This window comes from Oryctolagus cuniculus, chromosome 19 (assembly GCF_964237555.1).
Source record: "Oryctolagus cuniculus chromosome 19, mOryCun1.1, whole genome shotgun sequence".
Taxonomy (NCBI): domain Eukaryota; kingdom Metazoa; phylum Chordata; class Mammalia; order Lagomorpha; family Leporidae; genus Oryctolagus; species Oryctolagus cuniculus.
This window is the reverse complement of record NC_091450.1, coordinates 34,637,720-34,654,734: the sequence shown is the minus strand read 5'-3', so window position 1 is coordinate 34,654,734 and position 17,015 is coordinate 34,637,720. Positions and strand designations below refer to the sequence as shown.

Below are 17,015 nucleotides of genomic sequence, written 5' to 3'. Positions count from 1 at the left end.
TCTGAACATTCAACTGATGTCTATGTAAGGTAAATCCACTTTGAAATGACAAAGCTGAATCACAGATATGCAGGTCCAATTCTATGCAAGGTAATATAAAAAATAAAAACGAACTGAATGAATCCATTTTGAAACTTGTTGACAGCAGTGCACAAATAGTCAGACAATGATCAGAATACAAACCAGTTTTGAAAGTTACGTTGGGATGAGAAACTTGGGCTTTCCTTTTGCCCATTCCTATTTGACCGTAAGAAAAGTTGCCATAGATTGATAATGACTTGTTTGATTACTATTGTGCTCTGACCAAAATAATAGAAACAAGTTAAATATTACCCTTTGTATGGTAATGTATGGTGAAATGGATTTCATTTTCCAGCCAGACTCAGAAGCATCTCTCTGATTTTGCATCTGGTCCTTGGTAGTCCCATGTTATGTAAGCAGCAGATAGGTATGGACTTGAACTTGTTCACATGGTCAGGACCACATTGACTTTGCCACCCAAGTGCCTAGATGCTGAGACCCTGCAGAAAATACTTTCAGTACCTTCTGCTTGGGCTGTGATTTGGTTTAACTCACTAACTTAACATGTGGGATCTGGGTCATGGGATCCAGAACACCAGAGAGAAAACACTGGTTGTAAGTGCATGTTAGTGTGGTGCACACCCATCAAATGTGCCTCTGCATCTACCAAACCCTCACAGACAGGAAGAGCTTAGGATTACTTTACTCCAAACGTGGGGCCCACTCCATGGGAATGCAGTAGACACACAGAACTGCAATGGACTGTTCCACACTGGTGACATTATAATGCACTAGAGGACTGGTACTGTGGCTCTTTTCTTCATTCCTCTGTCCTCAGTCCTCCAAACTGTATCTGTGACAAAGACTACCACAGTGAACATTGGAGTGAGTACACCATCACTGGGCTACATTCACGACAGTTGCCTGGAGGCATTTCTTCCATCAGTTACTATCAGGATGTTTCATGAGTTCTATAGTGATTCCAATTCAAATAAAATGAGTAAGGCAATGTGATAACTTCCTCTCATGCTTACACACACTCCCTGAAGTCCCACGTGTTCAAGGTCATGGTATTATCAAAATCAGTCACATATGGACCAATTTTTCATGACACCTCATAGGAAACAACGCTGACACACCAAAGCATGGAATTATGATATATCTCAATTATGATTACGTTTCTTTCTGGTGGGTATTGTACATGTATCAACCAAAGAGTTGTAATGAAGAACCTGTAAATAAACATAGAATTTTGGTAACTTGTGCAAGAACCTGGTTAATAGCAGAGAATGGGTTGTCTATAAAGAAGGGTGAGGATATTATGAGAATTTTGTTCTAAGGAGAAAACACAACGCAAATCAGAAAGTGCCATTCTCACTTTCCATGTGTAAGTGAATGCATGTATCATTGTGGGTATTTGTTTCATTTGGTCCAGAATCTCTGCAGCTAAAAATTAAAATCACAGGGCCTGAAAAACAGGCAAAATATATGTGATTATTACTTGTCAAGAACTAGCATAAGGGTGATTCATCACCAGAAAAGTTGGCTAAAATGCACACCAACAGGTAGTGTTGGGTAATGGGAGAATTTGTCTTCATTCTCAACACTCCCCAGATACTGATTTTCATGTTTGTGTTATTGGGCTAAGTCCAAGCCCCTGCTTCTGCATGTACAAGTCATGGAAGAATTGTAACCAAACTCTGTAGACACAACTGCATGCTTTAAGTAAATGCTTTCTCAGTAGGTTAGCCAAAGAATGTTTTCCATGAGAATAATAATATTTTTCAATCTGTGTAAGGATTTTCTCCAAAGTATACCTGGAAGCTTGTTTACGACCGAGCTGTATGAAAAGTTTATTGGTGCTATGGATGAAGGGAATAAGAAGGCCAGAATTTCCATAATTCTCAGGTGATGATGTAATACCTATTCCCCTGGATATGTCTGAAAAACACAACCAGTGCAAACCTGGAAAAATATCAGCTTCTGTTTTATCAATTTATCGAGTCAACTCATGACTTGGGAAAAGGACTTCATTGGGTGATACGCGTGGAGGCTAGATTAGAAAGGAAAGGAGGCCTTGATATTGTCAGTGAGTCCATGTTTCTCTCTTATTATGAACCTGGAGGACTTGACCTTTGTACACATCTTGGACTCTAATATATTTATACAAAAAGAAACCCTTTGGTTCAATGCACATGTAAGAGAATTGACCAGTGTTCTTTGTGTAACATTGTCAACATAGACCCACCAGTCTACTGGAGCTCAGGAATTGAATTCACTGAAAAATTTTCAGACATATTCATACCTCGAGTGAGTTTCTAAGATAACTGATGGCCTTTGAGTGCTTGCCACAAAGCAATGTTGCTTTGCTACTACCTTATAAACCTAAGGAAACCATTCTATGCAATTTTTGTTATTAACAGATTTTCAGTTTGGCACATTCTGGAATGCCAGATATTTTAAATATATTTATGTTATATTAGCTATTTATAATATTTACTCAATTTAAGACATGATATAATGTATTCACAGAAACATTGAAGACAATATTTTGATGACACTGATATATTCTTCTCTATTTTCATTTGTTTTGTCAATATGACCAAAACAATGTGCTCCATTTTGTATGTGAGTGCAAGGTTCTGAGTTAAATTCTTGCTTTATGAGTATCTTTTTCTGTGTTTAGGCTTTTAGATCAGCTGCCCAAAATGAATTTTCATCTCTTAGAATGCTTATTCACGTGTTTATACAAGATTGCACATTCACCACTCAATAATATGACATCGTCTGATTTGTCACTGTACATGACCCCAAGCCTTCTTTGGATACCCATTTCCAGAAACTCAGAAAGAGGAATGGAATGGCAGAGAAAGGTAATGTCTCTACTGTGAATCTGAAATCCTGTGTATTAATTCTGAGGGACCATTTTTAATTGCATTCTTTAAGTGCTGCTCTGAAGGGAAAGAGTCATTCATCCATTTGGCAGCTGTGGCCAGGTGGTGTATTCACCAGGACACTGAGTGCACTGAGTCACTCCACCTTTCTCATGCAGGATTCAGTCACTAGAGACATACGACCACAGAGAGCAATGTCATACCATGTGCTAGAAATGACTCAGACATTGAGGTTGGACAAAACAAGGTCAAGGCTGGGTTTCACCACTGGAGATTGCGCAACAGTATACAAAATTTCCATTTTAGACATTCTTACCCAAGTAATGCCAATTGTATTGACAGCAGGAACCAGGTGACACAACCAAGGTGGCCTGAACAAAAGTGGTCACCTGCATTTAGCTTATTCTGCTGATTGTGATTCATTAAGAGAGATGGCAGGTTCTGATTTCATCTCTGCTGGTGGATTATAAAAACTAAGAACATCCCATGGAATCACAACAAGCAAGGTTGAGGGGAGGCAGGACAATGCACAGGAGAAACCACAGTTAGGCAGGCAGAAATTTTCCTTCAACATTCTCCTTTCTTGTTGAAAAGATTCACTGATGCTCTGTTTTCAAACTGAGGATACTTTACTTAAGAAGGGAATTTCCCACGGATGTTTTTGTTGGGTATGTTACAAATTTGGGAATGGTGATATATATCTTCACTTCAAATATCATTAGGAAGACTTATTGGAAATGATACTACCTGTAAACAGGTAGTCAATGAAATAAAACTGCAAATAATTTGAACCACAAATGATAATGGTAATGTACTGATAAGAAGTATTTATTTTTATTTATATTTTTGTAAATGTAAAGAGATTTAATGTAGTTTATAGAGACAATTATAAAAATATAATGAATCCTTCCTTCCTTACATCTTCCCTTTCTTTCTTTTTTTAGTTTTTGTGATATTTCTATTACTTTATACCAAAAGGCTTATTGCTCCACTAAATTAACAGTTCAAAAAATAAAAACAAAAAGACCACTCTTTTGCATGAAAAAAGAGAAGGGCTATAAAAAATTATCAGATTGAAAGATCCCAATTTTACAATACAAGTAAAATTTTATATTCTATATATTAACTATCACAAATCAGAGAAAACATGATTTTGTTTCTTTTTTGAGTCTGACTTATTGCACTAAGCATATTGATATCTCATTGCACCCATTTTGTTTCAATGGTCAGGAATTTATTCTTTTTAAAAGATTTGTGTCCAAGTGCTCTGGATTTTTCATATCATTTCATACAAAAAATGGGTTCATATATTTTATGTCAACTCATTTGTTTTAGAATTCTAAATGACATATTTTCGTGGGTTATAAGATTCTTATGTGTTTTATGATTTATAGTAATGTCAAATGTAAAAGTGCATTCTCTTGTTGCCCTTCATCTAACAGGTTACTCTTATACAATTTCTAATTGATAACTGCAAAAATATTTTCGGACATAGACTGACCTCCTGCATGGGAGGACACACAAAATATGAGGACACCTTCCAGGAACTTTTAGGTATAATGAATCATTTAACTTCCCTTGATTACAAACGGAGACAACCGCTGTGTCATGAGAGATTCTTATACAGTGTCTCCCTTGGAGTTCACGGCATGTCCAAAGGGCAGTGAGGCGGGACCCAGGAACCCTTCTGCTCCTTGTTCAAAATATGGCTCATAGGTCAAGGATAGTTTTCACATTGTTGTGAGATAAAGAAAAATGTAAAGTGATGCACTGGATTTCAGAAAATAGTGTCAATTCTAGCTGCCTCAAGATACATCACATTGTATGACATAGGGGCTAGGATCCTACAACAGGTAGGTGGAACCCTGTATGAGATTATCTCAGCAAGTATGAAGATTAATGGAATTTAAAATGTTAGCTTCTTAAAATTTATTAAGTTAAGACAGAAACCCTCTGGGAGAGAGAGATCCCTTTCACTGGTTTGTTCCTCTACGGAATATATCATGTAGGGTTGCACTGGTCCAAAGTCAGAAGCAAGGAGCTTACTGAAGCTTTCCCCCATGGGTAGAAGGAATCCAGGTAATCCAGTCAACACTACAGTTTTATCTTATTTTCATGGAAAATATTTTGAAATTCAGGCCTTGTTTTTTCATATTTACTTTCCATATACAGGGAAAATCATTTTTTGAACCAATACACTTTTGTCAGCAAAATATAATAATTCCATTTTTCACAAGGAGTTTGAAGTTCTCTGTACATATAATCAATGTGCTCCAGATTAAACTCAACTAAGGGGCTCACAGCACTGCCTTTTAGTTTCCTTCCCCCTTCTTACTCAGTGAGCCCTGAGGCCCATGGATATTCTCAATATCCATGGAAAAGTTTCTGAGAGAATCACAGTCCTTGAGCAGAATAGCCTCTGTTCTGATGGTCTGCTTTCCAAAATGTAAAACATTGTGCCATATTTTTCTTGCTACATTAACATCACCTTGTTCTCTGTCAGCCTGTTTTTGACCTCTAAAATAATGATAAAAGCAATACCTAAATTTTAGGATTGCTTTAAGGGATGAATGAGATAGTGGCTGAAAATTAATTTAATTGGGATAAAAGGAGAATTCATAGGGCTACTAGAGTTTTTTTTTTTTTTTTTGAAACTTTAACTAACTAGTACTAGTCAAATCTAGCCAGTGATAGCCTACAGGTTCTCCATTTAATAGGGTAGAGTTTAGGTGAAATTTTTGAGGATATCTATTTTGGTTCCTTCACATTTGTGCCCTTTCCTGACTTTATGACATTCACCTCATTGCTTAGGAGAAATATTTAGGAAAATCCAATTCATTAGCAAGTGGGAGGACTGTAGAATTTGAGACTATAGGTAGTAAGGCAACATTTTGTTTTTCATTCAACAGAGAAAATGGAGCTATCTGTTGACTCTGAGCTCATGGAAGTCCCATACATCGACTAGAAGACCCAAATACGGAAGGATGGAAAGGCCACATCTAGTATGGGCCCCTCTAACTCTGTATTCTACTTTCTGAACATCTACATACTTACATATGATTTTTTTAACCATACACTTCTTTTCACATTATTCTAAGACCATTTTAAAAATATTTATTGGAATTTTCTAAATTTAGTTGACATCTTAAACTTGTTTCTAGATAAAATGGATTTCTTGGTAAAAGACTGGTCATGAGACACCTGAAAATCAGACCAACTTTTTGCTTCATGTTTAACATTACTTGATCTTAATGGAACATTCAGTGAGCAGCTTCTAACATATGAGCTCATCTTGTTAGATCTTAGTTCTACCATCACCCACACACAAGGGAGACTTGAAATGGTTCCTGCGAAAAGGGTATAGAAAGATTAAATGAAAAACAACAAAAATAGAATTTAACAGAGGAGTTTTTTGGTCAAAAATTTTTAAAGTCATGCAAATATTTCTGATAAGATGTATTTTCACAAACATTTTCACGATGCATGAAAATATTTTTGAAAATACATCTTATCAGAAATATTTGCATGACTTTAAAAATTTTTGACCAAAAAACTCCTCTGTTAAATTCTATTTTTATGCTTTTCATTATCTTCTTACACCATTCTCTGTGTACTGTTTACTTTTCCCTAGACAAATTTGAGAACATCTTCCAACCAAATTTTTTTAATATTTCCAGTACTAACTTATTTTTCATCAACTGAAATTCCATTTAACAGATCAGCTTGTACATTCCTTTATGTTATATACATATAATTTTAAATATACAGATGACATCCCAAAAACCAAAGGAATCTTTCTGAACGAATAGGCTTCCTAGACAAATTCATGACCTGAATCATTTAAAAATATTCAAGACTCACAGTATATCTTGTAACTGTAAATGGAACCACAAAATGACAGATACATAAAAGTGCCTTGTTTCAAATAACTCTATTGTGCCACATATATTCAAATGTTCATTAATAATGTTCATTTATACCTATTTGACTGTTCATTAATATCTATTTGACTCTTTATTGATACCTATTTGTTAATACCTATTTGACTGTTCATTAATACCTATTTGACTCTTCATTAATACCTGTTTGACTTATTGTTAATACCTATTTGACTATTCATTCATGAATATTTGACTCTTCATTAATACCTATTTGACTTATTGTTAATACCTATTTGACTATTCATTCATGAATATTTGACTCTTCATTAATACCTATCTGATTCTTCATTAATACCTATTCGACTATTCAGTAATACTTGTTTGACTTACCGTTAATACCTATTTGACTATTCATTAATGAATATCTGACTGTTCATTAATATCTACTTTATAAAATTCCAATTTTATCTTTATTAGAAAAGGATTTAAAGATCAAATATGGAGACAACTAAAAATATGAACCACTGTTATTCTGAAAATGTTAATTTTTCATGTGACTAAAGTATGAAATTAGAACTATCCTCCAAAAATCTCAAATATTTTATAGAGCAAGAAACACAGGACCAAACATTGTTACATGTGCTTTTTATCAGTTCTATAACTACTTTTAATATTTTGTATATTCTTATGATGACTTGCAATATACTAAAACATATATACATAGTAATTCACTATTGCATCAAGGAATATATAAATAAAATGTCTGATTACAAACTGTATTTTCTCAAACAAGCTAATTCAGCTTAATGACTATACAATAACATTTGATAAAGTCTAGTAATTTGATGAAGAAAATTCAGTATTACACAAGTTCAGCTTTCAAACTATCATCTGACAATCTACATTTATTCTATTGTTTATGTCTTTTCTTGATGAAATAAAATTTACTATACAATTTACTGACTTTGTTAATCATTTTATTTGCTCGTGATTAGTGCTTTGTTGGAGGCTTAGCTGGATAGTCCTTGTGGTTTCATCTGGGTCACTCAAGGGCTTTCAGTGAACTGCCAGTGCTACCAGAGATGCTTAGGAGTCTTTCAATTTATGGTGGTTCATTCTTGATCTCTGAGGCATGAACACAGAAGCCCTGCCTCCTGGATAGGCAGGAAGGAGTTTCCTACAACAGGGATGCCAAATACTGTTCAAACTGCCACTTGCCTCACATTTGCTAATGACCCATTGGTCAGAGTCTAGAGGTACAAGGTGCAAGGTCAAGCTCAGATTGAGTGGAGAATGGGACTGCACAAGGGGTCATGAGACATACCTGCATGTTCTAAGACAAGGTGGCAAAATTATTACTGAGGGCTGTTACTGTAGACTGCTAAAGATAATCAAAACACATGGCATCATTACTAGCACACACATCCTTTTTATTCATCAGCCTTAACACTTCATTTTCCAGGAGGCTAAAACTGAATTTGGGTATGCTACATGGGTGAAAGAGCCCCAAGTGCTTGAATTCAAAGATAAAGGGGGCTTCAAAAACTTAAGGGATAATGTACATTCTCTTTTTCTTCCATTTCCCCACAAATATATGAAGCCTCCTCATAGAAATCTGCAGGTAAAAACAAACTGTGTATGATTTAGTATTTTTCTCACTGGCTTTTAACTGCATCAAACTCAATTTGCTGTTAGTATCTTTTTCTTTGCTCCAGAATTTAAAGATGGCTTATAATACCTGGTGGAATTTATCTTTCCTCTACATAAACTTAAAATGTTGAGAATTAATTTCCATTATCTCTAATGTTCCTCCTAATATCCAGCTAGAACAAAAGTCTACTAATATCGTGGGTCTTCTTAGCATCAGTTTCTCTGTAATTTTTATCCCCAAATTCCCATTTGTTACTTTACTATGTATGAAAAATTTGATCTTGATGCCCTATGAAGTTTTTAAAGAAAGATTTATATACTTATTTATTTGAAAGACACAGTTTCAGAAACAGGGAGAGAAATATCTTCTATCCACTGGTTTATACCCCAAATAGCCAAAACATCCAGGATTGAGCCAGGTTGAAGTGAGATGCCAGGAGCTTCATCATGTTTCCCACATGGGTGGCCCAAGTACTTGGATCATCTATTCCTGTTTTCCCAGGCCATTAGCAGGGAGTTGATTGGAAGTACTACAGCCGGGACTCAAACCAGTGTCCATATCAGAAACAGTCACTGTAGATAGCGGCTTAATACACTAGGCCCCAATGCTGGCCCCCTGCCATGTAAATTTTTATTAGTGATGTAAACTGTAATCTGATTAAGTTTTCCAGTTTTATTCATTCTGTTGCAAATGGCCAGATATCATTTTTTTAACCATTGTGTGGTATTCCATGGTGTATATATCCCATAATTTCTTTATCCAGTCTTCAGTTGACTAGAATCAGCATTTGGGCTGATTCCATATCTTGGCAATTGTGAATCGAGCTGCAGTAAACATGGGAGTAAAGATAATTCTTTCATATGCTTATTTCATTACTCTTGGGTAAATTCCCAGGAGTGGGATGGCTGGGTCATATGGGAGATCTAGTTTTCAGCTATTAGAGGTATTTCCATAGTTTTCCCGCAATGGCTGTACTAGTTTACATTCCCACCAACAGTGGATTAGGTTATCTTTTCTCCCACATACTCACCAACCTTTGTTGTTTGTTGATTTCTATATGAAAGCCATTCTTTTTTTTTTTCTTTTGACAGGCAGTTAGACAGTGAGAGAGAGAGAGAGAGACAGAAAGGACTTCCTTCCATTGGTTCACTCCCCAAACAGCCACTACAATATGAAAGCCATTCTAACAGGGGTGAGGTGAAACCTCCTTATGGTTTTGATTTGCATTTCCCTAATGGCTAGTGATCCTGAGCATTTTTTCATGTGTCTATTGGCCATTGGATTTCCTGTTTTGAAAAATGCCTGTTTTAGTCCTTTGCCCATTTCTTAACTGGGATGTTTGTTTTTGTTGTTGTTGAGTTTCCTGAACTGTTTATATATTCTTGTTATTAATCCTTTAAAAATTGCATAGTTTGCAAATAGTTCCTCCCATTCTGTCGATTGCCACTTCACTCTCCTGAGTAATTTCTTTTGCAGTACAGAAGCTTCTCACTTTGATGTAATCTCACTTGTCAATTTTGGCTTGTTTGCCTTTGTCTCTGGGGTCTTTTTTAAGAACTCTTTGCCTATGCCAGTGTCTTGCAGGGTTTTACCAATGTTCTGTAGTAACTTGGTGGTTACACTATGTTAGTAGAATCAGCTTAAGAAAATTGTGTTATATAAACTGTGAAAAAAATCCAACTCTGGAGAAATTTTCCTTTTTCAAAGCTCTTTCATCTTCATTTATTTCAAGAAAACATTTTCTCAGAAAATATTTTGTTAAAAGTATCATTTAATAGAGAAATCACTAGCTATAATTTTTTCTAAACCATGTTTACCCATTTTTTAACTTTTATTTAATGAATATAGATTTCCAAAGTACAGCTTATGGACTACATTGCCGCCTCCCCCCTCCGATGACTTCCCTCCCACCCGCAACCCTCCCCTTTCCCGCTGTCCCTCTCCTTCCATTCATATCAAGATTCATTTTCAATTTTCTATATATACAGAAGATCAGTTTAGTATACATTAAGTAAAGATTTCAACAGTTTGCACCCACACAGAAACACAAAGTGAAAAATACTGTTTGAGTACTGGTTATAGCCTTAAATCACAATGTACAGCACATTAAGGACAGAGATCCTACATGAGGAGTAAGTGCACAGTGACTCCTGTTGTTGACTTTACAAATTGACACTCCTGTTTATGGCATCAGTAATCTCCCTATGCTCCAGTCATGAGTTTCCAAGGCTATGGTAGCCTTTTGAGTTCGCTGACTCTTATCTTATTTAGACAAGGTCATAGTCAAAGTAGAAGTCCTCTCCTCCCTTCAGAGAAAGGTACCTCCTTCTTTGAAGACCTGTTCTTTCCACTGGGATCTCACTCACAGAGATCTTTCATTTAGGTTTGTTTTTGTTGTTGTTGGCTTTTTTTTTTTTTTTTTTTTTTTTTTTGCCAGAGTGTCTAGGCTTTCCATGCCTGAAATACTCTCATGGGCTTTTCAGCCAGATCCAAATGCCTTTAGGGCTGATTCTGAGGCCAGAGCACTGTTTAGGACATCTGCCATTCTATCAGTCTGCTGTGTATCTCGCTCTCCCCTTTATTTATTCTATCGGTTAGTATTAGCAGGCACTAGAGTTGTTTATGTGATCCCTTTGACTCTTAGTCCTTTCATTATGATCAATTATGAACAGAAATTGATCACTTGGACTAGTGAGATGCCATTGGTACATGCCACCTTGATGGGATTGAATTGGAATCCCCTGGTATGTTTGTAACTCTACCATTTGGGGCAAGTCAGCTTGAGCATGTCCCAAATTGTACATCTCTTCCCTCTCTTATTCCCACTCTTATATTTAACAGGGATCACATTTCAGTTAAATTTCAGCACTTAAGAATAACTGTGTATTAATTACAGAATTAAACCAGTAGTATTAAGTAGAACAGACAAAAAAATACTAAGAGGATAATGTATTAAGTTGTTCATTAACAGTCAGGGCTATGCTGATCAAGTCAGCGTTTCTCATAGTGTCCATTTCACTTCAACAGGTTTCCTTTTTGGTGTTCAGTCAGTTGTCACCGATCAGGGAGAACATATGATATTTGTCCCTTTGGGACTGGCTTAGTTCACTCAGCATGATGTTTTCCAGATTCCTCCACCTTGTTGCAAATGACTGGGTTTCATTGTTTTTTTTACTGCGGTATAGTATTCTAAAGAGTACATATCCCATAATTTCTTTATCCAGTCTACTATTGATGGGCATTTAGGTTGATTCCAGGTCTTAGCTATTGTGAATTGAGCTGCAATAAACATTAAGGTGCAGACCGCTTTGGTATCTTGATTGGGATTGCATTGAATCTATAAATTGCTTTTGGGAGAATGGACATTTTGATGATGTTGATTCTTCCAATCCATGAGCATGGAAGATTTTTCCATTTTTTGGTATCCTCTTCTATTTCTTTCTTTAAGATTTTGTAATTCTCATCGTAGAGATCTTTAACGTCCTTGGTTAAGTTTATTCCAAGGTATTTGATTGTTTTTGTAGCTATTGTGAATGGGATTGATCTTAGCAGTTCTTTCTCAGTCATGGCATTGCTTGTGTATGCAAAGGCTGTTCATTTTTGTGCACTGATTTTATATCCTGCCACTTTGCCAAACTCCTCTATGAGTTACAATAATCTCTTAGTAGAGTTCTTTGGATCCTCTAAGTAAAGAATCATATCGTCTGCAAAGAGGGATAGTTTGACTTCTCTCTTCTCAATTTGTATTCCTTTAGTTTCTTTTTCTTGTCTGATGGCTCTGGCTAAAACTTCCAGAACTATGTTAAATAGCAGTGGTGAGAGTGGGCATCCCTGTCTGGTGCCAGATCTCAGTGGAAATGCTTCCAACTTTTCCCCATTCAATAGGATGCTGCGGTGGTATTTTCTTAAATTGCTTTGATTATATTGAGGAATGTTCCTTCTATTCCCAATTTGCTTAGAGTTTTCATCATGAAAGGGTGTTGAATTTTATCGAATGCTTTCTCGGCATCTATTGAGATAATCATATGGTTTTTCTTCTGCAGTCTGTTAATGTGGTGAATCACATTGATTGATTTGCGAAAGTTGAACCATCCCTGCATACCAGGGATGAATCCCACTTGGTCTGGGTGGATGATTTTTCTGATGTGTTGTTGTATTCTATTGGCAAAAATTTTATTGAGGATTTTTGCATCTATGTTCATCAGGGATATTGGTCTATAATTTTCTTTCAGTGCTGCATCTTTCTCTGGCTTAGGGATTAAGGTGATGCTGGCTTCATAGAAAGAATTTGGGAGGACTCCCTCTTCTTCGATTGTTCTGAATAGTTTGAGAAGAATTGGAGTTAGTTCTTCTTTAAACGTCTGGTAGAATTCAGCAGTGAATCCATCTGGTCCTGGGCTTTTCTTTGTTGGGAGGGCCTTTATTACTGTTTCAATTTCTGTTTCAGTTATGGGTCTATTTATGTTTTCTGTGTCTTCATGGTTCAATTTTGGTAGATTGTATGTGTCCAGGAATCTATCCACTTCTGATAGATTTTCCTGTTTGCTGGCATACAAGTCCTTGTAGTAATTTCTGATGATTCTTTTTATTTCTGTGGTGTCTGTTGTTACATTTCCTTTTTCAATCTCTGATTTTATTGATTTGGGTCTTTTCTTTTTTTAGTTAGTTGGGCCAATGGGGTGTCAATCTTGTTTATTTTTTCAAAAAACCAGCTCTTCGCTTGGCTGATTTTTTGCAATGTTTTTTTGGATTCAATCCTGTTAATTTCTTCTCTGGTTTTAATTATTTCTCTTCTCCTACTAGATTTGGGTCTGGTTTGCTGCAGTTTTCTAGGTCCCTGAGATGCTCTGAAAGCTCATTTATTTGGTGCCTTTCCAATTTCTTGATATAGGCACCTATTGCTATAAACTTGCCTCTCAATACTGCTTTTGCCGTATCCCATAGGTTTTGATATGCTGTGTTGTTATCCTCATTTACTTCCAGAAAGTTTTTGATTTCTCTTTTGATTTCTTGTATGACCCAGTGTTCATTCAGGAGCATGTTGTTCAGTCTCCATGTGTTTGCATACTTTCTAGGGTTTCCTGAGTTGCTAATTTCCAGTTTCATTCTGCTGTGGTCTGAGAAGCTGCATGGTATGATTCTAATTCTTTTAAATTTGCTGAGACTTGCTTTATGGCCTAGTATGTGATCAATCCTAGAGAAGGTTCCATGCACTGCTGAGAAGAATGTAAAGTCTTTAGATGTAGGATTGAAAGTTCTGTAGAGGCCGGCGCCATGGCTCACTAGGCTAATCCTCCGCCTAGCGGCGCCGGCACACCGGGTTCTAGTCCCGGGCGGGGCGCCGGATTCTGTCCCGGTTGCCCCTCTTCCAGGCCAGCCCTCTGCTGTGGCCAGGGAGTGCAGTGAAGGATGGCCCAGGTGCTTGGGCCCTGCACCCCATGGGGAGACCAGGAAAAGCACCTGGCTCCTGGCTCCTGCCATCGGATCAGCGCGGTGCGCCGGCCGCAGCGCGCCGGCCGCGACGGCCATTGGAGGGTGAACCAACGGCAAAAGGAAGACCTTTCTCTCTGTCTCTCTCTCTCTCTCTCTCACTATCCACTCTGCCTGTCAAAAAAAAAAAAAAAAGAAAGTTCTGTAGATATCTGTTAGATCCATTTGGTCAATAGTGTCAATTAGATCTGCTGTTTCCTTGTTGATCTTCTGTCCGGATGATCTATTTCTGAGAGGGGAGTATTGAAGTCCCCCAGTACTATTGTATTGGAATCTAAATCTCCCTTTAAGTCCCTTAACATATCTTTTAAATAGACCGGTGCCCTGTAATTAGGTGCATATGCAGTTATAATAGTTACATCTTCATGTTGAATTGAACCCTTAATCATTATATAGTGCCCCTCTTTGTCTCTCTTAACAGTTTTTGTATTAAAGTTTATTTTGTCTGATATTAATATGGCTACACCTGCTTTTTTGGTTTCTGTTGCATCGATTAACTTTTTCCAACCTTTCACTTTCAGTCTGCATGCATCTTTGTTAGAGAGATGTGTTTCTTGTAGGCAACAAATAGTTGGGTTTTGTTCCTTAAGCCAGTCAGCCAGTCTGTGTCTTTTAACTGAAGAGTTAAGTCCATTAACGTTTAATGTGACTATTGATACATAGTGACTTTGCCCTGCCATTTTCCCAGAGATATTTTCTAGTATATGCTTTGAGCTTCCCATGCTCTTTTTCTGTTAGGTGTTCTTCCTTTCCCTTCTTTCATATTGATGGCCGTGTTTCTGTGTTTCTGAGTGTAGCACATCTTTAAGTATCTTTTGCAGGGCCGGACGAGTGGCCACAAAGTCTTTCAATTTCTGTTTGCTATGAAAGGTCTTTATTTCACCTTCATTCACAAATGAGACCTTATCAGGATATAATATTCTGGGCTGGCAATTTTTCTCTCTTAGCACCTGTGCTATGTCTCACCATTCCCTCCTAGCCTGTAGTGTTTCTGATGAGAAGTCTGCTGTGAGTCTAATTGGAGATCCTCTGAGAGTAATCTGACGTTTCTCCCTTGCACATTTTAGGATCTTTTCTTTATGTTTCACTGTGATGAGTTTAATTACAACATGTTGTGGTGAGGATCTCTTTTGGTCATGTTTACTGGGGGTTCTATGAGCTTCCTGTACTAGGATGTCTCTATCCTTCCCCAAACCTGGAAAGTTCTCTGCTAGTATCTCACTAAAAAGGCCTTCTAATCCTTTCTCTCCATGCCTTCAGGAACTCCTAGAACTCGAATGTTGGTTTTTTTTAATAGTATCCTGTAGATTCCCAACAATATTTTTTAGATTTCTGATTTCCTCTTCTTTTCTTTGGTTTGACTGTATGTTTTCCTGTGCTCTGTCTTCTAAGTCCGATATTCTCTCTTCTGTTTCACTGACTCTGTTTTTTAGACTTTCTAATGTGTTTGTCATTTGATCTATTGAGCTCTTCATTTCATTTTGATTTCTCTTCACTATCACACTTTCCTGTTCTACTAGTTCCTGCGTTTCATTTTGATTCTTCCTTAGAATTTCATTTTCACGAGAGAGATTTTCAATCCTGTCCAATAAGGATTTCTGTAGTTCAAGGATTTGCTTTTTGAAAACTTCTAAATGTTCTTATCATAATTTTTTTGAAATCCGTATTTGCATTTCTTCTATCTCATCATCTTCATAATCTTGGCTTGGGGTGTTCTGTTTATTTGGAGGCGTCATAGTGTCATCGTTGATCTTGTTTCCTCAATTTTTGTGTTTGTTGCTTGGCATTGTTAATTCTTCTTCCCTCACTGTGACTTTTTTTATATATACTATCTCTGTGTTAAGTGGACTGCCTGCTGTTGGAGGAGCCTTGGAGTCTTGAGATGGGTGTGGCCTGAGAGCTCTGCTTGGTTCTTCCGGGTTACGGGTGTGCAAAGGTGACACCCTCAGGCTATGCGTGGTAAATCTCTATTTATTTATTTTATTTTTTTATTCAGGAGGTAAGTAATACCACACGGCTGAGCAAAATTGATGGTGTTTAGCTTCCGATCTCTGGTTTCTACCCAAAGAGTCTGTGCTGGTTCAGTTTCTCCTGCAGACTCCCACTGGGTTTCCTAGGCTACTGAATTGTAGTGCCTCAGTTCCTTAGCTCTCCCCTTTTGTTATGTATATCCCAAGTGGGGCCTGCTCTTTGTCTCTTGCTCACCTTTGCAAGGTTGGCGGAGAGAGAAACTTGTTTGTACCAGTACCCCCCCACCCTTTTTTTTTTTTTCCTTCTCTCCTGTAGTCAGTCTGGTGAACTTTCCCGCCTCAAAGCCCGCTTCCCTCTAGATTCTGTCCATTTCCTCGCCAATGTCTCGGGTTAATGAGCTCACCTCCCCTTCCAGCGCCGATGTGTGGACTCGGAGCCCTGGGTGTCCCTGCTCTCCCCGCTGGTGTCTGTGTGACATCCACTCCCCTTCCTGCACTGGCGCGCAGACCCTGCGGCTCCCGCAGCTCGGCTTCTGCGCGGTGGGCGACCCTGCTCTCCCAGTAGGTCCTCTGAGTCACAGCCACTAGATCCGGAAGAGTTTCCTCTGCAATTTTTTCCTGATCCTTTTTCTGAGGCTACCTCCACTTTTATTAAATTAAATTTTCCCGGACTATCGGTGCACGCCCTCACTATTCCGCCATCTTGGCTCCGCCCCCTCCATGTTTACCCATTTTTAAAACTGCAATATGACTACCCTTCATCAGTTCACAGATCACTGCATTTTCTTCAAATGCACTGTGTAACCATCATGGAGGTCTAGATGTAGGCCATGACCAGCTCTTGCAAGTCACCATATGTTCCTCTTAAATCCCTATCTCTCTCACTTAGTGTAACCACTTTCTGAGCTCCATTTTTTCTTTTTTTTTTCCTGAATAAGTAATAATAACTTCATTTTAACTCAATGTGCTGAAATACAAAAAATATTTTCAGCAGCAAATGTATGTTTCTCATTAACATCAACTAGTTAAAAATGAGGCTGAAAAGTTAAATACATTTTATATATCTGAATCTTGAAAATTAATTTCCACCATTATTAAATAACTTTAG

General features: G+C 37.4%; 1 protein-coding gene across 5 annotated transcripts in view; it reads left to right on the top strand.

Annotated features, from left to right (window-relative positions):
• The window catches only part of LOC103347436 (uncharacterized), an 81,479-nt gene extending 75,108 nt beyond the window's left edge, over positions 1-6,371 (top strand). For 3 of the 5 annotated variants that reach the window (XM_070064227.1, XM_070064225.1, XM_070064226.1), the window contains exons 20-23: positions 1,820-1,929; positions 2,708-2,894; positions 4,358-4,469; positions 5,825-6,371. In XM_070064227.1, the coding sequence (XP_069920328.1) occupies positions 1,820-1,929; positions 2,708-2,894; positions 4,358-4,469; positions 5,825-5,880 (465 nt within the window). In that variant the 3' untranslated portion in view covers positions 5,881-6,371. Of the gene's footprint in view, positions 1-1,819; positions 1,930-2,707; positions 2,895-4,357; positions 4,470-5,824 lie in introns of those variants that run through there. The other 2 variants (XM_070064228.1, XM_070064229.1) reach the window with 2 other exon arrangements.
• The last annotated feature ends 10,644 nt before the right edge of the window (positions 6,372-17,015 follow it).